This window comes from Varroa jacobsoni, unplaced genomic scaffold (genome assembly GCF_002532875.2).
Source record: "Varroa jacobsoni isolate VJ856 unplaced genomic scaffold, vjacob_1.0 scaffold_215, whole genome shotgun sequence".
Classification (NCBI taxonomy): Eukaryota; Metazoa; Arthropoda; class Arachnida; order Mesostigmata; family Varroidae; genus Varroa; species Varroa jacobsoni.
Window position 1 is genome coordinate 157,511 of NW_019213117.1, and position 26,552 is coordinate 184,062.

The 26,552-nt window shown below is 38.4% G+C and overlaps 2 protein-coding genes across 3 annotated transcripts in view; both read left to right on the top strand.

Moving 5' to 3' along the window:
• Positions 1–6,944, top strand: part of LOC111273688 (uncharacterized) — a 29,947-nt gene extending 23,003 nt beyond the window's left edge. For both annotated transcript variants that reach the window (XM_086973596.1, XM_086973595.1), the window contains exons 7-12: positions 1,598–1,709; positions 1,907–2,012; positions 2,423–2,564; positions 3,033–3,147; positions 5,439–5,604; positions 5,857–6,944. In XM_086973596.1, coding sequence (XP_086829722.1) covers positions 1,598–1,709; positions 1,907–2,012; positions 2,423–2,564; positions 3,033–3,147; positions 5,439–5,604; positions 5,857–6,055 — 840 coding nt within the window. In that variant the 3' untranslated portion in view covers positions 6,056–6,944. The remainder of the gene's footprint in view (positions 1–1,597; positions 1,710–1,906; positions 2,013–2,422; positions 2,565–3,032; positions 3,148–5,438; positions 5,605–5,856) is intronic.
• A 14,089-nt stretch (positions 6,945–21,033) lies between these two features.
• Positions 21,034–26,387, top strand: LOC111273685 (uncharacterized). The gene is made up of 5 exons (XM_022855551.2): positions 21,034–21,734; positions 22,998–23,087; positions 23,328–23,441; positions 23,758–24,021; positions 24,746–26,387. Exons 1-5 carry the CDS (start codon positions 21,486–21,488, stop codon positions 24,887–24,889), a joined length of 861 nt encoding a protein of 286 aa, XP_022711286.1. The 5' UTR covers positions 21,034–21,485; the 3' UTR covers positions 24,890–26,387.
• Positions 26,388–26,552: the final 165 nt, after the last annotated feature.

Genomic DNA, 26,552 nt, shown 5'->3' on the forward strand with positions numbered 1-26,552 from the left:
ATTGTGACGTAATTCGTATGCTTGGTACTTCGATCGCCACTGAAGAAACTCACTCGGGAACTGTGTGAATTAATTTCCCCAATAATTACTATTGAATATTTCCTGTTATTTTCATCGGTCCGCGTGATGTGTACACGGAAAAAAATACAACAATTTTTCGAAATAACAATTCGCTCTGATATAGCATGGATTATTATATGTCCTAATGGTGAATGGTCTCGTTGTTTCAATAGTTAGAGAAATTGATGTAATGCCCTGAACTATATGGGAAAATAATGGTATAGTTTTGTAAGAGTTTATTACGTTCAGTCGTCCAATGTAACCAACTGCAGTAAAGCATCTATTATACCCATTGCAATAGGAGAAAGGTGTTATTACAAGCTTTACGTCCGGTATCGCCGTTAGGTATTCGATCAGATGACTGGCTCCCAGCACGAGACGAAGCCTCTTTACGCCCTACTTCGATGTAATAGGGTGCCTATAACAATGCGAGCACAACTTCGCGGGCTCGATGGTCCTTGGGTATTGAATGCTCCCGGCTGCAGAAAAAAACGATTCTTCTTGGCTTACATCGGATGCTTAAGGCGTTAGGGATTCCTTTACGGGGCTAGCTTCGCCCGACACGAAACCAAGCGTGTCTACACCCGGATTCAAACCTATATCTTTTCGTTTGTCTCCAAATTCAGCAAGCACGCTATTCGCCGCGGCACCACGGTGAGTTAACGGAAAGGAGCGATTAAAAGTTCACTCGATCGTCTCTTTGTGATCGATTTCTTCCAACCCGAGCAGACCCATGCTGAAAATGGAACCGGTTGACGGAATACTTTTCTGGCCAAAGGGAAAAATAGGTCCCAGTGCATAGTACCGTCTACAGCCACCAGCATGGTCTGCCCTGATATGTCAGTAGCATGAAGATGCCACTGTTCGAACGAGTGTGATCGATTTGCTCTGCACGACAAACTGTGTTTCAAATATACTACGGAAAAATAACTGTCGCTGCTCAACGTTACATGTATTATAAATATATTAATCATTTAATTCTACATAGGTACAATGAAATGTACCTGCAGCACAAGCGCAGGGCGAAGTCTGCAGCTAACATTTTAGTACAAATTACTTGTAGATCTCCTTCTAGATAGAAAAACGTTCTAGATGCTTGTAGGACCTTGGATATAATTCTATAGCGGATAAAATCTCTTTCACTCTGCTAGGAGTTTGGTCAACACCATCAACTTGTTAGGGTAAGGCAATGAAAATTCTCATATCTTAAGAAGCTTAATCATAAAATAAATAAATGCTAGCGAGTCGCAGAGGATTTAGTACAAGCAACGACTATATTTTTCAAAATAGCTTTGTTAGTTGCAGTCACCGTCGTTCGCTCCGTACTTTCAAGTTTCTAATAGACGCTAGGCATACCGAGCCAAAGCCTCGTTAAGCACTGAAGAAAATTTTCTTCCTATTTTAAATAAAAATAATTATAAAATTATTTGAAACAGTACGCATTCAGTGTTTCAGTTTGACGGAAAGATAGAATTATTCAGGCTTATTATGCCAAAGTACGATCAGCGTATTATCACATGTCATCTATCTGTTTCAGTGTATCGTCCAAGGCTATCTTCAATGGTTGAAAGATTCGGATTACGAGCCTGTGTGCACTTTATGTAGAAGGGAACTGATTCAAGAAGAATGCGTACGACTTTTGTGTTATCGTACGTATTGGAATTCTAGAAATTTAACCTTGCTGAAGTAACTATTTATTGATTTCTATTTTCCAATTTCTTGTCACATATGTACCTTATTTCTTTCTTAGCCCGTGAAAGAAAGGTAGAATTAAGGAGCAAGTAGTGCTGAATTTGCCTGAGCTTAGACAATAAATGCTTCTCTTCTCTTCTTTTTTTTTTTACAGATGTGTTCCACTGGCGATGTTTAGATGAACAATTATCCCAGTTGCCCTTGACAACAGCCCCAGCAGGCTACGCATGCCCAATGTGCGGTCATGAAGTCATTCCGAGGTAGCTAACATTCATCAGATAACATCTCCCTATTCTTTCAAATGCTTGCAAAGTGTAGTCGTCAAATAATAGTAAAATTAACTTCATAGACGAAATTTCGATGCCCTATATATTTAGTGCTTTCCCTTGCAAATCGTTTAATAGCGTCTTTGCCCCATTTAGTAGAAGATGGCTAGAATATGAATATACAGTTTCCTTCATTTAATCACAAATGTAGTGTGAGTCAATGGCCGGTTTGAACAAGCGATCTTTGGTTTTTCAACCAAGAAGCTTAGCTCCTTAAGCCACCGCGTCGATAGTAAAATATGAATATTGCGATACAACAAACTGTCATTTTCCCAATATTGTGTACAGGATGTTTATTCAACATTAATTACACCTAATAACACATTAGTACTAAACACTCACAGGGATAACGTCGTTTCACCAGTCGCTGACATTGTTCGTGTAAAACTTGAAAGGGCTCGGTGGGCAAATCCAGGAGGTGGTGCGAAAAGGCCGTCAGGGCGGCAGCATGACAGCCATCTGCAGCACACACACAACCCACGCGATGTAAGTATTGTTGTTTGTATCTTTTACTCTTATAATATTAGTTGCAATTCACACACTGAAATTAGGATCCTGACCTACGAGTGGTCAGGTAGTAGTTCTTCTCAAAGTGATAGGAATACTATATAATATGTGTACAATCTTCATGTATCACAGTATAGCGTGCCGCTGTTTAGATGCCTATAAACAAATAGCTTTCCTTATAAGGCCGCAAACCTCGGGGGCGATACCCTTGCGCTAGCGTGATGTGACAAAACCAATTTCGGAAGATAATGACTTCGGAGAACGTGATAGTATTTGCAGTCCTACAAGCCTTCTTCCTTTTAGGGCTTACCTTAGTAAAATGTCTAGGCTTCATTTGTACAGCCACACCCCTTAGTTTGTTTATGTCAGATATTCCAGAATTGTATAACTTTTGGCATGATTTTATTTTTCTTTAGATTTTATAGCACAGAGTGCGTTTTATTTCAGTCGGGTTTTACCTGGACATCTTCGAGTCCAACTCCAAATGGCGCATCTCAGTCTTCTTTCATGGATACCGTAAATAGCAATCCACATAGTGCAATCAACGCGATTAGCAATAACAGTGAGTATGCTCGGATTCGTAGTTTACTGAGGTATTTTATAAAGCCAAGCCCATATACCGAAAAAAGGCTGAAGTAAGGCCTATCTTTTGAAACTCGAAAGACAAATGATACCGTTAATAGTGAATGCATTGGGTTCCTATTCAGTCGCTGATCTGTTCCGAAGCAACGTTTTTTTTTTTATGTTTGACGTTTCGTGTACGCTTGTGTTAGTATTAAATTAACAATGTGTGCATGCCTGTCGTCATTCGTCCATATTTATGTTTGTTAAGGCTACGTAAAAACCATGCGTGCACATAAACACTCTACATTACATCTTTCTTAGAGCAGCAATTGTTTATCCAGTCGTAGCGGATCTTCTTATAGTGTTAGGTCATTCACTACGAATGGTGATATAATGAACTCGTCTAGCGAGTTTACTCTCCTCCCTTTACGGAGCGCCATCTTCTGTGACCTTCTGCCATTTGGTTGGTAACTTAATTATTCCACTACTGTAGAAGGATGGTATGCAGACGTCTGTGGAGTCTTGAAAGGCGATTTCGACATCCTGTTGGTATTTGAATAATTTTCCTATAAAAAATACATCGAGACTTCAAAAAAAAATAGCCATCTGTGAAAGCAATGTCCAGCGAATATAATGGATAACAGATAGCATCCACCTGTACCTTTGTTTCGCATCTTTTCCGCAGAGACTCTTTTGTATAAGGTCGAAGGATGTCGTGCACTAGGAGATATTCAGCTGTGTTCAATAATCTCGCTTAACGTGGAATTGTTTTCATCACCTCCTTGAAGTGTTGGCGATGCACTTAGTGACAATCATAGGACAAGTCAGGGTCAATCAGGTTGTTGCTAGAGCTTGTATTAGACCATCAAACCAACCAGCTTCTTTATTTACTTTAGATTGATGTACTGCTGATTCAATTGCATCCACCCGCTTTTGCGATTGCCGTAAATACTCTACCGTACCATGTACGATTTTATGTATGACATTCGTTTGACCGAGTTGAATTAGTACAGTGTAGTAGTATACATCAGGCCGGAGAGCTAACATCGATTTCAACTACAGCTTCCAACATTATTCTTTTTTTAGGAGGTTTGCTACTTGCGTTCGAAATTGTCTTTCTAGATTCGTTGAACCAGTAACTTCTAATAGTGGAACTCGTACTAAATAAAAAGTAGTTCTGAGTTGGAATTTATATTCGCAAACCGCTCAAATCTCCAGATTTTCCCTAGCTCGGAATACTTTGCTTACTGAGAGCCCGAGTGACGGTATTCGAGAAAACGGTTTCTGGTTAAAAAGTGTACAAATAAATCTCAACGAAGGTATCTTAAGCCAAGGGAAGCAGACGTGCCTAGTTGAGCAATACTCACGTTATGTCAAAACGCATATTAATTCTACAGAACCTGAGGATCCTGCTCTAATAACCAATTTCTATAAAACGAAGTTCTTAACTTTTGAAATAGAGTGGAACAGTAAGATACAACACGTTGTAAGATACCTCCTTATGTTATGTACTTCGCTCTCTGACGATCTTATGGAAATAAACGTTGTCAAGTTTTTATCAGATTGTAGCAGTCTGATCCCTTTGCAAATTAATTTTCCTGTAATATATTTTGAAATCCTATCAGATCTTAAATGCTCACATTCGCATTTGTATAAATCAACTATGAGTAATAGATCACTGTGCCTCGTTCTACAACAGGTCTAAGTTACGGAACTTCGGCTTTATTCGTGCACTGAGTAGCGATTCGGGCTATAGTAAAATCAGGCAGAAGAAAGGCTATTTTCTGTTAAAAATCATTAGTAACGTTTTCGATGACCTCACATTATGGATAAGAATGTTTTATATTTGCTTGCAGCAGAAACCCACACATTAAAAAAATTGAAATATTTGCTAAATTGATGCCTTTCCAATCACCTTCTTCTTTATGATTCAATACTTAACAAAAGAGAGTTGTTTCATCTGCTGTTTAAATTAGGGCCGCAAATACTGGGTGTTTTTTGGCCACCAATAGCGAGGCAAGAGCAAAACGATTTTCTCCAAGTTTGTTCTCATTCTATTTTTTTTTTATCAATTAAAGCAAATATAATGACCAACTTCCCTACCACTAATTTTCTTCATTATACACACGATTTTAGAGGTGAACACACCCATTGATTTTTTTTCGGAGTGATTGTGTAAATGTGAACGATTATCGATTATAGTATATGACGTATTTTGTTAATACAAATATATTACGGTGTTAATTAGTTGTAACTTTCAGTTGTTAATTACCTACAACTTCATTTTAGCTACGTCTTCAAGAGGTCCAGCATTACTAAAACAAGGAGCTGCTTTCTTCGAAAGTTCTATACCGTCAGTACCTGGCCGCTCATTTGTATCACCCCAACATTCGTTATCGCGGGGTGAAGACGAAGATAAATACAAGAAAAAATCGGTATTAGAACTTATTCACAGGTCAGTTAATGTTACTACCGTTTACGTAAAATGCGTATTATGATAAGGGAAGTGCCAGTAAGTGAAATTTGTTCATCGGAATGAGTTATGTTTCTTTTGCGTTTCAAAATATCTGCACTCGGGCAGAGAGAAGGGAAACAAAAGTCCGGGGGAGCCAGTTTGATAAGTTTATATATCTTTTGCTGTACATGTATGTGATTGGGGTAAATGGTATCAATACAGTAACACATGTTTTGCATTTGATTTTTGTAGGTGGTTTCAATCAAAGCTTCTTCTTGGTGGCCGGAGACGGGGAGACCCAATGAAACGATGGGCAGCTATAATAATCGCCATTGCAATCGGGATGCTTCTAATGATCTATTTTATGTCCCGCGTAGGTCAGTTGTCAGCCGAGTTAGATCCAATGTTAAGTCCAAATTTCAATCCGGCGTTGCGGTCTCGGGACAATTAGAAACAAAATCGTCACGACGATGGATAACAGCTTAATCCAGTCCTGCTTTCCCAAAGGACATTCAATGCCAACAGCTGACAAAAATGTGCGTCCTTTCCTCATTGGTTATTCGTCAAAGAACCTTCAAACGGCATTATTGAATCCATTCGTGATACATGTCAATCCGACGAAGGGAGCCAAACAACCGAAGAACAACGAACCGTACGTGGCAGGGAAAAAAAAACGAGGTGCAGACTGCATTGGATACAGGTTCAGCATTCAATTTTATTCCTTAAACTCTGAGCGATCGTAGCACACAGATGCATACATTCCAGGTACACTTACCTGTTAACAAAGTCGGGTAAAATATTTCTCAAGAGTATAACACGTGTTCGAGTTGGGTGTCGTTGTAACCGCTTGCGGTTACGTTACGGTTACGTAAGAGCTACATCTTGAATTTTTTGCATGCCGATGCGAGACTTTCCATGTTGATACATACTGTGTTAGTAAAAATACGGTCTATCTTCTCATTGAAGTTTAACATAGAAAGCTCCAAATAAGTAGTCGGAGTGACTTTTTAAAAAACAAAACCCACAGAAAGTTTTATCAGAGGCTGGATATGAAGTAGATGTTAGCTCATTCTCTAATTCGAGATAAAGGCATCGTTTCGGTTTCACAGTCTGCTATTTGCTAGTTTATTCGAATGCTGAATAATGATTTCAACAAATGCACACTCTTGTGTGTTTTTTTCTAACGGGACGATTTAACTTAAGGTAAATTTTCTCGTAACAAGTGGTAGATGTTACCTCCTTCGGAAGCTAACGATTTATTAAAAAAAAACATCTACCAATTTAGGTAATGCCTAATATAGCGAACATGATTAAAATAAAACGTTTCTAGAAAAACTCGATATTTTCTGAAGGTGTATTTTCTAAAAATGGCCAATGTGTTTTCTTGACTTTCTAGCCATCGGTTCTAACGATTGTTTAATTTTTTCTCCTCTTCTTAAATATGGCGAATGCTACATTCTGATACGCCATAAATTCCTTCTTGAATTTCCACTTAGAGCATATGTTTTATCTGCCCAGTTAGGGGCCGAGGAAGACTAGGTCAGTGGAATGGGACGTAGCAAAGAGGGTCAAAAAACAAAAAAAAAAATACGTCTCCTAGGGCTGTTCCGAGCCAAGACCCAGTGAGATTACTTTTGTTCTGATGCCTTCTCAATATCAGTATCTGTCATATTCTATGTATGTTTAAGAAATTATTTATTCAGCGTCTACGTAGCGTATTGATTTAAACGTCAATAAAGCAGTGTTTGATTCATTTATTTTCGACAAATCCATAGTCTCTTCTGTCTCTGTATTTGTGTCGATATTTGAAGTGAAGGTGACATTTTGCTCAGGAAGACACTCCTAAATATGTACATATATACTCATCACTCGGACGCTATCGAATTGACCAATTGCAGCTTTTATTAACAAATAAGAATTTTAATAAGCTATAGGAAATAAATTTTAATAAGCAAAGTATAATTGTTTCTAAATATGAATATAGTGATTATGCATAACCTTTAGTACGTGTATATATAATTTATAATAACGTTTAATACAAACAGAAAAACAGAACATTGTTTCAAGAGTGGCAAATGAGTAATGCTGAAGGTATTCGGACTTTGTTAATTTCATTACTGAGCAATTAAGTATATATGTATTCTTCTGTGTTTAGTGAAGCTTTGCCCATTTTATTCTATTATTATAATTAATTATGGCTTAGTTTGCTGTTTGCCAAATGATTGACAAATTTATTTTTTTGGTGTCAACTCGACACTGGTACTTTTGGATACCTAGCGGCATCAGTGGCCTTTGGGGTACACTACAACACTTACTCCCTTTTGAAATATATACTGCTTCAAGGAAAGATAAACAATATATTTGACAGATAGAAGAAGAACATGGATTTGAAGAAACGATTGACTCGATATTGAAGGCTATTTTTGAGGTCGAGTATTGAGGTTTCAAAGAGTGTAGGCGTTTTTGAAAAACACAGTCGCTTATTTTTCCACCCCGTATTTGGAAAACGGTGGGCTTTAACCGAGTGGGACCATTATGATGGGTGTGCGCTTCAAGACTATATGTATATGAGCAAAGGTTTCAAGTTCTGTTCAAGCGAAACCGAAAATATAAAGGGATGGTAGTGAAATGTTTACTTGGCATAGCGAAGCGATACCACGACCGCTATATATCAAGCATATAGTTATAATAAAAACGGTATATATTCTTGCTTCATCAATTAATAGAAGGAGTCAAGCAGTACCTCTTGAGCTTTGATGTATCATCATTGCACTTTTTCCCTAAATAGGGTTGTTCAATCTTTCTTGAAATCGAAGTCTACTAAATCGAAATATAGGATTTTACCAAACAGCTCCACAACTCTGTCCCTCAAAAAAGTTTTCATAAATTAATGTTACTATCTACATAAAAAGTACATTTTTTACCGAGCTTATTTTTTTCATATATAACAAACAAAACGGCAATACTTTTACTTTAGTAGTCATTTTTTTTATCGGCAATGTTAACTATAGAAGTTCCTTTTACTACAAGCTGGCTCTAAAATGCCCTGAACAGACAGACATCTATTACCGAGCGGAGAAATACAACGGTGACAGGAAAATAGTGTCCGCTCGAAAGTAAGTGAGAAGAATTTATTGTGCATAAGAAAAACACAAACGTTCGTGTAATTTGGCTCAATTTAGTAGCGGTAATATTCATATAGTAACCTATTAGCTATCGTGTACGTGGGTTTGGATCATGGCAGTGTTTATGTTTAACCCATTTACCGTGTGAAGCTATCAGATAGATAACTTTGTTGCAAAGGAACAAATTAGGAGCGCTTGTAAACGTGTTCCGCATCGACCTGGTCGGAGTAATTCGTGTAGCAGTCGGGCCGTAATGGCACTTGCCGCTTGATGACAATAAAATTAAACGAAGTTAATGCAAAATTCGATCTAGCTAGAAATTTGTCTCCGGTTGTAAATCAGTGGCAAAGCTTTGTGCTAGACGATGTTACTATTATTTTCTTTATGTGTCTATACGCAACACTGATGGCCAAGACTCTCAATGCTCAACGATAATCGTTAGACGATTACAAAGATGTCTTCAGTAACTTCAGATACCACTTACTACTATCTGTGTTTCAATTCGCCAACTAAATGCATTGAATCAGCCTATCGGGCACCCAAATATAAAAATTATGTTAATAAAAAGTTTATAGAACCTGTTTTCAGTTTTAAAGCCAATTATATATACATTAAATCGATATATATATATATATATATGCACTGAAAAATAGGAGGGCCCAGCTGGAACCCGCGGACCGATTGCCTTCAAATCGCTGAACAAGAAGTATTACCTTTTCTTTTAACCCTGCCCATAATCAGCATTTCAATGATATCAATTTTTTTGACGCTATTTCTCAAAACTCGCGATGCAAGTATACGCCACCGTATCTGCTTTACTGGAAGCCTCACCGTTCGATGACGTAAACTCAATTTATAAACAACGACAATTTTTTTTCATAGATTCCAGGTGTTCAGAAATATGAGGAGGAGAATAATAAATTTTTTTTTATATATTCAAAGCTTAAAACAGTTCTAAGGAAAACATAAAATAAGAAGTACTAGAGCAAATATTTCGAGCTCTTTAACTTTGTTCAGGCTTTTCAATTAGGACTTGTCAGGGTACTTTCACAAATCAGCGTATTAGATAAGCAGCTCCAAAGCGAATGATGGAATCATCACGTAGTGCCCGGATAAGATAGAATGTGTGAGAAAAGAGATATCAGGTCAATCGAAGACCTTTGCCACAGCGCTACAGGTACTTACCCGCTGCTGCCGCTGGCCATTAGTGCTTCGGCTTGCTGGTTCCCAGCAAAACGTGTGTGTGTGAACTTAACCGAGCGAAACAAACTCTCAGTTTCAAACATAGACATAGGAAGAAATATATAAATGTTTCAAGTTTTACGTTTGGAACCGCCGCCAGGCTGGCTCCCAACACCAAGTAAAGTGTATCTATGCGAAACTAGATCACGATGTGTTCTAAAGGTTAAGCACATTAAGTCTAAGGTTTCATGCGGACAGATAAAAGTATATAGCGGAACACTCGGTGCAGTCTCTATGATGAATCACGAGAACAAAAGTTCCCATGGAGAAAGAGTTTTACATTTGTAGGCCCATCTTTACTGGTGGTAGAATCGGCAGGCCGACAAGCCTGCAATTTTTTTCGACTTATATAGGTTCAGTTCACCCCCTAGTCGCAATGTTTCCGGATCATGCCATGGGGATTGTTTCCAGTTACGGAAGTTTTAGTTTTCAAAAAAAAGAAGAACACAAACAGGAGTTAATGCGGCATGCTAGTTCCAAAGAGTTTCTACGAGAAAGATGCTTAGGCAATAAGTCAGTGAAAGATCTGGTTAATTTTTGCTTTTTAGCCTTTGTAGTTGGTTCTGGTAGAAAATTTGAACAGCTTGGGAAAGTTCCACTGAAGGTAAACAAGTCGAAGATAAATTTGGCAGGATCGACCCGAAACGGTACATTTAGTTTAACCCTTTCGACAGCAGATACGTGAAAAGGCCTTTTTAATAGGCTTACCTGAATGGCGAGAATAGAAAAAGGGAAGGCAAGTGGAGACTTAAGTAGAAAGCTGAGTATCTAGGTTTGAAACAGGGTCTTACTTGCTAAGTACATTGCGAAGTAGCTTTCAGTAGCTGTTGAATCTAAAGAACGCTGAATAGCTGCGCTCATCCAACGATTTGGGTAGTACGTTGCGTTTGATGTCACAGTTATTGTATAGATCATTGCGATCAACCCATAAGTAGCAATAACAAAAATAAAGTTCGGAAACTTAGTTCTTACGTAACATCCTCGAGTCTGTTTATCCTTAAATATAATAACTCCTCCAGAAAATAGCCGATTTCTTTGTGACTAAAGTTGAATTCAAAATCATTAGATTTGTGTAAATATACAGTCTGGTCTATGTCCAAAAGTGGCGCAACGTTGGTGGTAACTGATTATAGTGAAAATTGGTAGGCAAAATGTTTGCCCTATACGAAGCAGAACCACGTGCACTCAGTGTAGATGTGTATAGTTATGTGGCGGATGGCCGGCGTCGTCGCTTGGCTCCTAAATAAAATCACCGAAATCCCTAATAGAGTTGTTTGACGCTTACAGCGTAATAATTGTTTTTAATGTTCTTCATTATAACAAGTCCTCTGATAGATACTGCTCTACCTCAAGCGTACCGATTTTACTGCCAAGGGCGAGATCATTGCTAATGTCCGCTTGAGGGGACTTCTAAGGGTCTTTTAAGTTCGAATTTTTGAAGACAACACTTTGATATGGGATCTGATTGTTTGGTGTCTCTTTTATGCAGTCATGTTACCCTAGACGAGACTGACACCTGTTTCATTGCGCCTAGAAATAATCCACCTTTTTCTCTTCTATATTTTGTTTGTTTTTAGTCATCTTTGTTAGCCTTTTCTAAGCAAAATGTGATTCTGAGGCGTCTAAAATCAACTTCGACTCCTGCATGAAATTATGTGGCAAAATTTCCTATTCATCCTCTTTTTTTGGATCAAAGTAGAAGAACGAATATTTTTTGCGCCGATGCAATAGGCGATGAAATGCATTGAACAAGTAAAGGGTTACACAATCAACGCGAATGTATAAAGGCCAAGCAGATGGTTTGGCCATCCACTGATACTGGGAAAAATTGATGGGTCCCAGCAGCACTTCTCTTCAAAAGGGTCGTAAATAATTGCATGAAAACCTTTTGATAAACAATAGACTATTATGATAGGTAGGCTTTAACAAAAAATAGTTTTCAATATCAGGAAATTTTTGAAACAGAAAATGTACACAGAGATGCCGCGGTAGCGTCCCCGTCTACTATTGTATAGGGCCGTATTTGCAACACGAACTTAATGAATGCGCAGACGACTTTCAAAACCGACTGTTCTGCAAAAACAGAACACCTAGGAAAACGCCGAGCGGGAACGTTTGAATATAAGGCTACTTTGATCATGCTAAAACACCTAGTTCAATTCATACAGCTTTCTTTTTCCCTCAAAAATAGTACTACCATTAAAGACTCTAACAAAACAATACTCTGTGGTTCTTTGTGAACTTCTTCATTCAACCTAAAATGAATAGAACGTCGACAATTGTAAGCCAAGAAATTAAGATGAGATGAAGCTGAAAAGATAAATGTAGCATGAAACAATATTTCTTCGTACTCTCGGTATTTGCTAAGTAAGTAATCCTCTGTTAGAACCATTACAATTATCTTTACTTCTTCGTTCGTTGCGAAGACGAAACTGTTTTAAACGACATTTTGGAATCGATCGTCTCCTCTTATCCTTCAACGTTCGCACTACGACAACTTTTGTGTGCGATTGTGAGAGAAGTCGTATGATAGACGCGGTGATAAAATACCAGCTGTGGAAAATATTTTATGATCCTCAGCAGCGAGTCGATTGCTACGCAGAGCTGCAGCCATAAACAAGTTTCACATGGTGTTGATTTTTTTCATGGTTCTAGTGGGCAGACTACCAACTGTTCATGAATCGTATCGGATCGTATGTTCCTGCGAAACGTACTTCTCACCCCACCTTCGAAGCTGAAATGGATCACATGTCTGCACCTTAGACCTTATATGGGTAGCCGCTCAAATCAATCTCGAAATCAAGTGCGAAAAATCGGGTAGCTTTCTTAAATTTTTATACATGAATAGCAGATTTTTGCCTGGGAGAAAAAAAAAACGTTGTAGGTAAAAAAAACATTGACAATGCGTACCGCTATATACACCACAGCAGTTGGAAATGTCACCCAAAATTGGTGCGCATTTAGATATAATCGCTTCTTGGTACCTGCGCAGTACTTTGTGTTAGTGAACTAGATTATGTACGCGCCGATATTCGTAGTTGATTCTACAGTAAAGGTTACTAGAAAAGTTTTAGGGGACCACCATAAACAGGCCAGCAAAACAAACAGCTAGTTCTCAAAGCCCGTATATATATGTTTTAGATCCGTGCACTTTGCTCGGATTGCAGTACCTCTTCTATTTAAAAATGAAAAAACAGAACTGCCAAAAAAAGCTATTACCAGTGTTGTAGATTTAATCAGCATGATTTTGCTAAATTAATTAAGGGAAAATACCAACTAATATAGCAGGTAGCAACTTTTTTTTTATTCGTAGGTTATCATACAGATTTAAAATCACGTTCATACCGATTAAAATATTATATTAAAATGTTGATCGAATGATGAAATTTTGTCAAATATGTTTCAAACATAGTACACAAAAAATTCAGTCAATATAATAAAAACGGAACGTTAAAGACTGTAAATTGATAACTGCCAGTTTATCATGTGGAGTAACGTGTCGTTCAATGAACGGTACAAATGAGATACAAAAAAAAGCGTCCGAGAAAAAGCATTGGACCAATACATTGGCGGCCGGCTAAAGATTGGCCTTGTTGAGACAAATTTAATATCCGTTAAATTGCGTTTCGGTCCCACTGTTTCACATTGGTTATTGCCATCACAGCGCTAAGCATCTTCAGATTCGAAATCAAGGTCAAACTGATGTTCAGATGAAACAAAGGTACAGGTTCGGCGGGTCCACGAAAATATACGAAAGAGTAAACATAACGATATCCTAGACAATGAGAACAATGTTTACGAACAGAGATAGTCATAGTAAATAAATCGTCTAAATCAAATTACTTCATGTGAACATTATTATCTCTGAACTCAACTAAGGACTAGGTAGAATTTCGAAAATTTAATTTTTCACATTATATTATGTACCGTTTTGTTATCGGTGATGATAGATCTGTTTCGATTGAGATGATGCGACCTCTAACTGAGTTAGGTACTTGAGACGTTGTTGTCTTGTTTAGAAAAGCTCGTGCATTTGCAAAACAGCCTCCAATACACTTCATTAAGTTGCTTAAATTCAATAGGAATGTATCAAATGTGCAAATTTGACTTGAAGACTGAAGCGGAGAATCATGTGTCGTTATGTTAAACTGTGCCTTTCGAATCTTCCACAAATGCCTTCATAATCAGGCGATGAAAATGATATTGATATCCACAATAGTCACGGTTATCAGGATGGGAAAAAGAATTAGGATATAAAGAAACATTTTATCGTTATTCTGTATATCAAGGATCACAGTATTATCGTGACAGAAGGTTAAACATATACTATTCAATAGCATCCTCATGCCTCATCGATGTGTTTAGGCTTCAATAAGCATCAAGCCGGTAGGACCATTATCGCTAGCATTGCTACCTAAAAAAGTGTAGCCGCAAGTTATTCTATCTCGTGAAACGCGTCAGGGATGAGCCTTTAATAAGACGTGATGTATCGGAGTGGAGTACCGAAAGAAGTTCCGCCGTCTACGTTATCTGAAAACTTTGAATTTTCGGCTGTTTCGATCACGCTGCCTTAGCCAGATGGTGATCATTCAGATTCACAGTTCGTAGATATGATCAACATGAATTTGACTTTAATCGGCCAGCGTATTATTTACGTATTTAGTGCTGCTTTAAGCAATCTGTTTAAATACGTAATAAAAAATCCGATATTTATCAGTATCCAATACCTAACTACGATAGTCTAATACAAAGGTGGGAACGGACGGATAAGACTTGACCGGGTATATTATTTCTAAAAGTAGAAATACAGTCACACACTGTGATCCGCATAGTGAGTTCGTATCTATTCTAGTTTTTTTTTCGAAGGCACCATTCAAGCTAAAATTCGTTTAGAGAATCATTTTTTTCAATAACATTATTTTTAGAATACAATTTTAATCACTAGGACACGAAGCCATTAACTAGGCCTTTTCGTTGAACGTGAGCTAGTGAACGAACTTATTATCCTTATAATACCAGTTCTGTGTCGCTCTAGGCATTGAAGAAAAATATGGGTGCAACGCTAGTCCTTTTCCAAACTAGAGCCTGCCGAATAACTAGACTATTTTACTGATCTCTCCATCGAAACTTGCAGATATCTTAGCCGCTTGTATGCTTGAACTAAAGTATGCTAGGCGTTCCATTTATGCTATTGTTAGAGGTTAAAGGTAAAACGTCGCTAAATCGCACAGTGGCGAGCACCAGCAGTACAAAAAATGTCATTTACAAATTTTTTTTTTTCGGAAAATCTTAAATTGAGGGTCATCCACATAAAAGATAATGCTTTCCAAATTTTCTGCAGTTTTGACAAATGTACTGCCTTAACTACCACGTTTATAATTTTGCAGCAGGATTTTACATTACACTATAGTTCTTTGCATGGATGATACACTATCGTAACATTTAAATCTTCGCTGATTATTTTTTTTGACTATTGATATTGCGCGAGCTGTTCCCTGGCACACGTCCAGACGCGGACCCTTTTCGTAGCACGATTGGCTTGACAGAGCTACGAGCAACTGCTCCCGCGGCCAAGCATATAATCTTGCTCTAACACATGGTAATGTCATTTTACTTCAACAGGACGGTGAACGTCCTGCATTGTGCCGCGTGTCTTATTGGCACTCGAGTAAAGCCTATTATAATTTGTCTGGCCCTTGTTTTGGAGTGTACCTATTTAATCAGCAGAAAAACTTGATCTTATTCAAGATACAACCGTATGATTTTTTTTTTCAATCGATACCTATTATCATCCTGTTTAATAAGCTGATTTGAACTGAGGCCAAATATCGATCTTTTACAAACGTTCCCTTGAACTTTGAAGATTTTTTTAATAGATACTATAAATTAACAATATTGCCATGAAGCAACTTGTCAGAGTTTCGCTTAAATGCGCCTCAAATAATAAAAGCTAAGGAACTGCAATTTGCTCCATTATTAAGCATCAATGGCCAGAGAAGTCAATAAAGCAAAAGTGTAACAGGTCTAGAGTAATGTACGAACCTGGCACCTTTCTAAACAGCCCGACATATGGAAGTCATTCCCGTCTTCAAATAGTGGCTGGCTAAAAAATGTAGAAAAAAACTTTTCGTGTAAAAGAAATTTTCCTAAAATCCAGTTTAATCTTGATCTATCGCGCGCAGCGATTCTAACGAATATTTCTTCCAGGAGATAAGATTTGGTTGCTATTTCCTTTAACACCATCCAGTTACCAAACTCATTATTGCGGAAGAACTTTTCAGTTGGCTTTAGTCTTTACCCATCTGATCCTAATGGACGCCTCCGTTTTATGCGTTATAACAATCAAACATAAACCCACTTTTTGGAGAAAACTACTTTTCATAAGTAACTTGATGAACGATGTATGGTGCCAGAATAAAACCTTGGAATAGCTATAGTTTTCTAGCTAAAAGTGTTTTGAGGACTAGCTCCGGCTATCTGCTCGCGAATCAAATCTGCCGTTTACTTGTAGTCTGAATTGTTACTCTATAGAGAAATAACATATTCAAGCTAACGTTGCTATTGACCTGCAGTTTTGCAATCTTAAAACACAAAAGCTACGTCACCTATCTCGATATCAGTGTTTTTCGGAATAAAATAAGAGAATCTTGTTTTTATTTTAAAGGTTCGAAATGGTCCCTTGTATATATTTGTATTAAAAGAGCTCAGCGGTTAGGGTGAGGAAAAAACTGGTTATAGCTGCGCTTGATAGCGCTGCTTCTACTGCTCATGCAACAGCTATTCTTTCTGGTTCATTCAAACGTTGTGCTTCAGAACACCGAGCCACTGGCATGATATTCTGCCAAAAAAGGGCCTACAACAGGTATTTGTGTTTAAAGAAACATATTTGTTTGAGAGTTGAAAATATTTTTTAAACGTCATTCCAAACCTAATTCCAAGTCGTAGGTCATCACGTGCTAAAGACGCAACTATTTTTTTTTTTTTGTTACGGTTTGTCAAACATGTTCGTACTCAGAACGGAAACAACGTCGTGCTTACAGCCTTAGGCTGAGAAAACCGCTTGCTCCCGGAAGACTGCACAAGTGAGGTTGTCGGTTTTTTTTTTACATGATTTCATGGACTTATTTAATTAGTATTTAAAATAAATTTGTTCCCTTTGGTTAATTTCAGAGTGGTCATAAAATAAGATTCAGTAAATGGCTCAAGATGGTATTGGTATTTGTAATTGATGGCACGCAGCAACTTCATTTATGTTAAGTCGACAACAACATCTGGAGTTACGTTTTAATTTTAATGGAGCAGAAAGTACCAAACAATCTATACATTTACATATCCTACCGTGCAACAAAGATGCAAAACTACTTGACTGAACCACCTAAATTAATTTATAGTAATTTAGCCGCTTTTATAAGAAACTAGATAAGCGGGAAACCTTCTTATAAACCTGGAAGTTGAAGTAACTTAAACTATACCTGCTCATAGGTTACCCTTTCAATTTGTGAACAAGTTAGGCTTAAGGACGCCATTCTACTAACCTTTCAGGTCACGTAACGAACAAGATCCATTTTATGTCTGTTTACCCATTTATGAATCAGTGTGCCGAAATGGGTAGGACTGATGAGAAAAAAAGGTTTACATGCAAAATTAGAAAGATCGTACAAATTTATTAAAAGAAATAGAAAAAAACAAACATAGCTTTGCAAATTGCCGTGACAATATCTAAGACTCAGCTTAAAGCAATAACTCTACGGCTTTTATGCAACGTTATTGATTTTTGTAGCATTTGAAAATTATTCTCAGAATAAAACTTAATCTAAAAGTTTTAAGGAGGCTTAGAATGTATACATCTTGAGATTGTTTACTGTGTACCAAATCGACAAACGAAAACAATTAAACAAAAAAAGTCTATATCTCTACGCTTTGCGAGAATTCAGTATTTTTATATACTCGTACCAAACGTCAAGCGTTAGATTAGCTACTAGAAATCGAGGACGAAAAGGTCAGTGCAGTCGTACAAACAAACACTTCATCTGTTGTGCCCATAAGGGTCCATTATGAGTCCAACAAAGCTAGTATTTATAATGCAAACGCGGTAACAAGAAGTTTGTTTGTTCATTAACGCAAGTTCAGGATCAGCCAGTCGTGCCGTGTTCTGTCTGCTCGAATAAAGAAAGCTACGAATTGTTTCAGCAAAGCGGGAGGTCATTAAGGAAAAACCTTTCATACACGTACCAAATCAAAGAGGTTTTCGCTACTTAGGGTCCTACTTACGTCCTTCGAATGACACTGGTTAAAGAGCATTTTCGATGAAGGAATGTCGCTGTGAGATATCTAATCTAAAACCAATTGACGTCTGACAAATTCCAACCGAGCGATTCATATATGTCAATAAAGGAAAGCCTAGCCAGTTGATATAGAGGTATCACTTTTCTTCAATTGACATTTTCGAACTGTGTCATAGTATTGAAACAAGTTGGCACGATACAAGCGATATGGGTTTCATATCAGGAGGAACCGAAAACGGGCGTACTTGGTTACCTAAAATCGTTCAGCGATAATCTAACATAAGAGGCACCCTGAGGCTGAATACTTGAGCATGTTTCATACATCCATTTTTAGTGCAGAAGTCATTATACCTTCGAATGAGCCGAAGGAAAAACAGCCAACAATGTGGCCCTGCTAAGCTAAAGGGTATAGAAGAGGAATGGAATTTAACATTAGGTAAATCTCTTTGTAGTAGTGTACGCAATATCTAAACTTTTGCCTTCGACATCTTGTTTTCAATACTTTGTAGTACACGAAATCCGCCAAACAAGACGATGTTTCAAAAGAGCGTTTGGAACAGACGACACAGAGAAAATCTGAAAGTACTTCGCATTAATTTACATAACCGCTTATGGAATGCATATCCACTCAGACGTCTTAAAGGTAAGCAAAAACAAAGGAGTGGACTAATTAAATCAGTCTTTTGAGCCCCGAGATCCCCATTAGGCATCATCATAAAAAAACAGCTTCCTTCCAGAAACTAATCGTGCGTGCTTCCTATATTTTAGACGCATCTCATACTTAGTTCATAGGCGAACGCGTTACTATTGAACCATTTTCTTTTCTCTCTTCTGTCATCTCGTTTGACGGTCTGGCCGCTGTTTCTGCTCAGAGAGATGGCGCACCTAGTCAAGCAGACGGTTGACATAGTGGGTGCTGCTGGAAGTGAATTAATCAGGTAAAACTCGAAGGATGACTCCAACGGTCAAAAAAGATCAGATAGATTGTTTTTTAAGGTGAGCTTATATCTTTTTTTATGAGTAACCTAAAACAGATAGTGACGAAGATTTTTGCCGCCGTTTAAACTACTTGAAAGGTAGCTTTGCTAAGTTACATTCATAATGCCTATCTCTTCTAGCAAAGGGACAGGAGTGCACCTTTACCAGAATAGTTCGCTACCTCAAAGACCAGGATGGCTGAATCGAGATTACCTACTACAATCTGTAGGCCGATCCTCCGGCGGCCTTCAAGTGTCTTCAGACCTTGAAAAACAGTTTTACAATAAAGGAAACTGTGGTTGCTAAGCATGCCTTTAAAGCAGGGACGAGAGTTCTGCAAGACTGCTGCCTGCATCAATCCAAATGGAAACCATCTTGACAAAACCAATGAATTCTACTTAGACAAAATAGTTTCCATTTTTATGTTGGATTAATATTGAGCAATACAATTAGTATTTTACTAAATAGTTATCTGATAATAGTAACCTACCCGTTTCTGTTTCGTACTTCCATTTCATTATTGTAAACTGTACTGCCTCAGCTCTGAACTAGTATGTATAAATACGTGGTGCATGTACTAATTAAGTTGTTAACGAGCGAGAACACAAACATTCGTATGTTGTCAAAAAATATCGCTCTCACAGTTGCTGGGCGTAAGATCTGTAATTTAATGATTATAAGTGCGATCTATTAATGGTCGCTTGAAATTGAGTGAAGTCTTTTTTTAACTTTAGAAAAACAGTCAGTCACTATAAATCAATTATTACTCAGTTAAATATGGCGTCACAATTCTTAGTCAGCCTTTTAACCTAGTTTAGTTAATAAAAAAAAACGCTTGCGTAGTAGTCTTAGCTTAGAGTATATAATGACTTTCATAAAAAATTATTATGCTTACATGCACATGTGCGTGCATATAATTTTAGGGTTTAAGAAAAACGGGCTAGAGCTGTGAAACTTTAGTATTAAAAGCGTAGGAAATAGGACATTAAGTTAAGTTGTTAGTAAGGTGCTCCTCTATAATTTTTAACGTATTCGTTGATCCACCAATAGCATACCTGATGTACGTACCTGGACAATAAGTTTGGATTCGTATATTTTACCTCCAGCTTGGTGTCTTCACTTGACTAGGCGATTTCTTCACAAAATAATACTGTAGCTTTCATTCTTTGAAGTTACAGAAATAATTATTGTGAGAAATTTAATTGTCTCAGGATTATTGATTAGTACTCCTGATACATCACGGAGAGGTTTCTCTAAATTTCAGGCTTACTCACAGTAAAATATCCTTTTCATTCATCGGAGTTCTTATTTAACCATGTTCGTTTTGTGAAACAGCCGGAATATTAGCGATCACTTATATTACCTATATCTCATCTACGTCATAGGCCTAAAGATAAAATAAACTCCTCTTAACCTATATTAATAAATAGACTGAATAATAAATATGATGTTTTTTGCTGTTTGGTTCTATCATGATATCTTAGTAGCAAGCTGGCTGGTAATGAAAGCATTGACGGTTTACTGGATCTTTGACGGGATGGCTGGCTGGATGAGTCGTGTCTGGCCGCTCGCGTGAGCTGCATGTCGACGAGACAAGTCGGTGGCAAGGGAAGTCTGGGGCATCCCTGAAACGGGGCTGTTTTATTTCACATATATCTATATAACAGAACAAGAGATTTATATGGTGCTGGGAACGTATAGTGATATTTTTGTTGTACCAATAGAAGCAGCAACAACAATGTAAAGTTGCCCATTAATTGAGGTCTACACATATATTTGGGGTGTTTCCTAGAATTTTAGCTGTACAATGCTGAGGTGCAACACTCTCGTTAGAATATCTGCTGCCGGTTTTACCGTCTAATCGCGCGGATGCCGAAGCGGCCAACACGCAGTCGTACCAGGCCCTCTTTCTTACTTTCCGTTTCCTCTGCGTCAGCGGCTGCCAGGCTGTATTAACAGTCGACGTACAACAACCTGTCGTTATCTGCGTATACTGCTGTAGTGACGGCGGCCGTCCCTCCATATTCGACGGCCTTCTTCTATAAAAGCGTCGCAACCCCGCGAGATTCTTCGTCATCGCCTTGGCCCACAGCGGACCATTTGAGTTGGGCACTCCGCCGAACTAACAAACTATACTTGAGCTCATCTAGCCTCATATCCCGCCGTTGCACTTTCCTTTTTATTTTGTAGGTTCTTAAGCCTCTACTTTGACCTTCGGAGAACTGCAGTGGTATCATTGATTTGCATAACAATGAAGGCCTTCGTGCTCGCCTTAGGATTGCTCGCTGCAAAGGCGTCCGGCCAGGAGTTTGATAGGCAACGCGCCTACGGCGGTTCGTATCGTCAGCAGAACTCCTACGCTAGCGCCGGGTCGGCCGCACCTGTGTCGTTAACTGGCAGCGCGTCATACGGTGGGGCCGCCTTGGCCACGCCTGTGACGGTGGCTGCTGCTACGCGTCAGCCCAAAGTCCATGAAATCCACACTACTTCTGAACGAGAGGTACGTGGCAAATAACAGCTTTCGTTCTACGTATGCCCAAGTAGAGTGTATTTTTATTATTTTTAATTAAATTATAATATACATATTTTACTTCACTGCTCATACTAACCAGCAGTGCTTTGTTAATTAAATAGCTTCTAGTTCCAGCAAATGTTCAGACTCCGCGTAAGGTAATATTTCCGATATATGTACTTATTATGCTACAAACAAATAAGGCCATATAAATAAAGAAATTTCTCCAGAATTGCATGTTAAACTTTGCGGCGGCATTGCAGCTTACACTGGCCCTAATGGCTGATGAGCTTTGAAATTAATTAATTCTTGTGTCCTAGCCAGCAAATACCAGATATAGTTAATTACTAGCTGCCATTATACAACTATTCAACTTAATTTTACGCGCAGAGAAGGTAATTATATCAAAATCGAATACTTCTACATGTTGGAAAAATTATCTGTAAAGCGATGTGCAGCGCGCCACCGATACGCAGCAGATTATCGTGAACAGTACGATAACGTTTCAAAATTGTAGCACGAACACGAATACAACACGAACGAAAATAATCTGCAAAAATTCGAATACTCTGAGCTAGCCCTGAAGCCGTCTATCAGGCAAACGCAAATAGTAAAGTATTAGCTAGCTTGGAGGCCTGCTGGTGATTTTCGCTAACGAGTTCTTTTCCAGTTGTTTTTTGTCAAATATATATATATATATATACATTAATTACATTGTGGCTAACAATAGTTGAGGTAAATTTTTTTGCACACTGAGCGCTCATTCTTCGAGCTAGATGGAGAACGCCAGCGCGAGCGTGTGCATGATTGTCCACTTGAAATTGCACACGATAATTCGCACATGCCAATAAGAGTGTTCATAACTATATATTTTCCAATTTATAGACGCTGAGTTCCATCGCACTATATTGGCTGTAACTACCGTAATGCAAACTCATTTTTAGCATACAATATGGAATATCACCATCTGAAAGCTTTGATCTTATAAATGTTTCCGAAGGCTCTACAAGTGGGTTAAGCAGCGCTCTGCATGACCGTGTTACATGCAGGTTTAGCGTTGCAAGAAAAGCGAGCCGCCTGAAAGGTTTGTATATTAACCTAAAGGGCTTTAGCTTAACAACATGGACACTTTTATAGGTTTGTATATAAACCAAGTGCGTTCTCTTTGTGTATGCCATGTCATGTGCTATCAGTCGCGATATGAGTGGAGTTGGAGGCTGTATGACCAATTGGTATGCTTTTTATAAACAGGTAATCCGCGTAGAAGAGTATAAACGTCCTCGCCAGATTATTCGTATACACGAAGCGCCTGCTCCGGCTCCTGAAATCATCCGCGTTCAGGTCACACAGAAAACAACTATTTTAATCTTTTAAAAATCCAATATAAATTATGGTTGTTTTTTTGTATGATAATGGTTAGTGCTAAATTCGAAATGTATGTGGTTTCCGGCTTGAGCCTCTTACAATACATAAAAGATGTAAATATTACAGCTTCAAATGCTAGCGTAATCATTGTCAGAGATCAGGCTGAAATTACACGGGACATAATGTGCATTTCTACGATTTAATGAATTTTTCCAGGCACCACCTGAACCTCAAAAGGTAATTCGGGTCATTCAGCGAGCTCGGCCTACCCGCGTGCACTTCACTGAAGCTGAACCTGAGGTGCAGGTTGTTAATATCCCTATCCGCCAGGTGACTCAGATCTCTCTGTTTTGATATCTTAACGTAATAAAACGAGTGTTCTCTAATTGTCTTGCATTTTTATTATTTACCCATCGACGCGGTACATCCATTGGCTAGGTCTCTCTCTAAAAAGGCAATGCGTATTTTTATCATTTAACCTTTAACCAATGACGTACACGTTACTGGTTCGAGCACCACCGTAAGACACATACCTTTGCAATTTGTGAAAAATAAAAACTATTCCTGATATTCAGCGACCTAAGAGACTTATGTATTTATGATTTTTATAGAAATGTACCTTTTGCTTTGGGTTGCCCTATTCCAGGTCCATCAGGTGGTCCGTCCGGTAGTTCACAACGTTGCCGTCCCCGCTCCTGTACATGTAGCCGCTCCTGTCCCAATTATCGAGCGTTCTGTTACCGTGGATGCTGTTTCTCCCGCAGCGGTCCAGACGTTTAGCGCGCGCACGGTACCAATTCTTCAACAATCGATAGCAGCCGCGCCCACTGCCAGTGGCGTTCAGGTGTTCTCTGGGTCTCCCACTCCTTCAGCGCCATCTTACATCTCCCACTCTATGGTGCCAGCACAGGTAAATGCCACCTGATTTACCGAATCTAGCTTCACGATTTTTTCAATTCTATCATTTATGACTGTAAATTACGGAATTCTGATCCCTTAGTTACGATATTTGTTCCACTAGATGTTTGTTAGAAGCAAGTAATAATCCAATATACAATTTTTTTAAGGTCGTTTTTCTGATGTAATATCACCTATGGTAACCTGCATTATACTACTACGTTATAGAAACGCAGTACTATAGTTCTGCTTAGATGAACCAACGCGGATAAATGGCTTGAATTAGCTTAAATTTATACATATACACGATAAGCATAAGACGAAACATATCTACTACAAGGTACGGTACAATTAATCATTGGATAGTGAAGTTCAGCAAACATGAATGTCGTATCGGTAATTCAGTAATCGATGACAGTTTAGCTTTGGATAGAAAAGTGTTCAGACAAGGGCTTACTTAAAAATAGCGCCTTGATATGGTATTACCCTACTATATCAACACACGCATATACACAGTGCAGCCTGTATCGCTTGTTAGACTGTGCTCATTGGCTTTGCAAGTGCCACCTTTAAGGTTGTCGGAATGATCTCTCAGAGTCATTGTTATTAGGTGGATTACATAATCGCTTCGAAGATCGTCTTTGCCCACGTTGTTGTGACATTTTGAAATGACTTTTTCAAGTAGCAGTAAGTAATCACTTTTCACTTACGCTCCAAACCGTTTTGTTTATATTTAGGTGTCTTATTCTGCCCCGACTACCTTCTCCTATAATGCTGCCCCGGCCATCGTATCCGCTCCAGCCATTTCGTACGGAACCTCATATCAAACCTACAACTCTGGTTTCCACAAGAAAAAATCGTCTGCTAAAAAATCTGCTTAATTCGCTAATGTCTCCGTTCTTGAGCGCATTGCGTAGTCGGTATTAAATTAAAATCACTGTGAAAATTTCAATGCAAATAACCAAATAGTAGAAATCTGATAGACATTTTTTTTTCGAAAGAACTTGTTTTGAGATGAATTCGCTCTCCCATTTATCGCATCGTCGTCGTTCATTTCTTATTTAAGGGTGAATATACATTGGAAATACATACATGTTTCCAATATCCCAGTTTGTGCTTTTCACTTATTCTGGCACAAGGTGCATATCTTTAGAAACTAAATATTTACGAATTTTTTTAATCACATTATTATCTTGGCGCCATACGGATCTGCATAGCGGTGTGTAAAACAACAAACTAATATTTCACTATTTTTTGTGAATTTACAATGTCTTCGATATTTCCCGTTTTGTCTTATTTTTTTTGTAATGATTTCAACTATAAACACATATGACTGTTAGCAAGCAGCGACAGTGTTGAGCGCCGCGCTAGCTTTGCGCTGGGTAGAGGTCTAAGCAGTTCAACTCAACGATCGACAAAGGCAGACGCCGCAATCGTCTTCAGATAACGGCTAAGTACCGAATAGATACTGCAATTCGACGTGTTGATATTTAAAAAGAAATAAATATAGATTATACGCGCTGTTGGCCTGGAGCCATAAACAAAAAGGCAGCCAACTCAACGGCCGTTTATCATCATCAACAATGGCGGTCGTAGTCATCGTCATACCATCAACGAGATATCGTCGTTCTTGCCACAATCAGCCATTGCCATGATAGCCTGTGACACTTCTTTCTCTTTGTCAAGGTCGCCCTTAAGCCGTTTGCCGATCGATTTTTATTTCGACATCGACCATCTATTTTCCTTGCGTATACGATTTACACCGCTGTAAACATTAAATAAGAACCGAATCGGCTTCGTTTATCAGCTGCTTCTTCATGGTTTCGTTTGTAGTTGATGATGACGCTAATGGCGATGATGATGATGACGATGGTGCGTTGCATTTCTCCTGACGTTGCCTTTGAAAGGATCGGCGTTAGTTGCGGTGCTTCGCCGTCGGATCCCAATTGGCGCACGGTGCCTCCATCACAAGCACAAACTGTTCGAACAGCACGAACTGACAAATAGGAATATGAATATACGAGAGCCCGCCACGATAACGAAGGTGAGGTATGAAGTCGTTTTCAATCGACAACGAATCATTGACGGTTTAAAATCAACTAGGAACCCCAAACAGAGCGAAGTATAACGGTTATCGTTTTTCTAGTGGTTAATGGGCGTCGTGTTGGACATTTTCTTCAATGACGACGTCATATACAAGGCCATTACGAAGTATTAACAAAACTGGGATAGCTACGCTGATGTGTATGGCGTTATCATTTACGAATCTCTATCGAGATTTTTTTACATGTCAGAGAGGAAAATAGAAAGACAAGCGTAGACAAAAAAGAAATGAGAGAAAGTTTGAATGTGAAATAAAAACGATAAAGGTAACCCTTACGTTTAACCTGAGCTTTTAATCGAATTCTTATAAAATTAGGGATAATATTCGGATGCAGGTAAGCCTGTTTTCGAACCAATTTACTTTGTAACGTCTACGGCCGCGACAAAATATTTTCCTATGTGTGTCGATTGGGCGCTTTACATATCATTCGAAATTTCTCT

Excerpts from the sequence above, each read along its gene's own strand:
- LOC111273685 (XM_022855551.2), top strand. The coding sequence starts at position 21,486 with ATGAAGGCCTTCGTGCTCGCCTTAGGATTGCTCGCTGCAAAGGCGTCC. Across the intron at positions 23,088-23,327 it reads CTGAAATCATCCGCGTTCAG|GCACCACCTGAACCTCAAAA; the intron begins GTCACACAGAAA and ends GAATTTTTCCAG. Across the intron at positions 24,022-24,745 it reads ACTCTATGGTGCCAGCACAG|GTGTCTTATTCTGCCCCGAC; the intron begins GTAAATGCCACC and ends GTTTATATTTAG.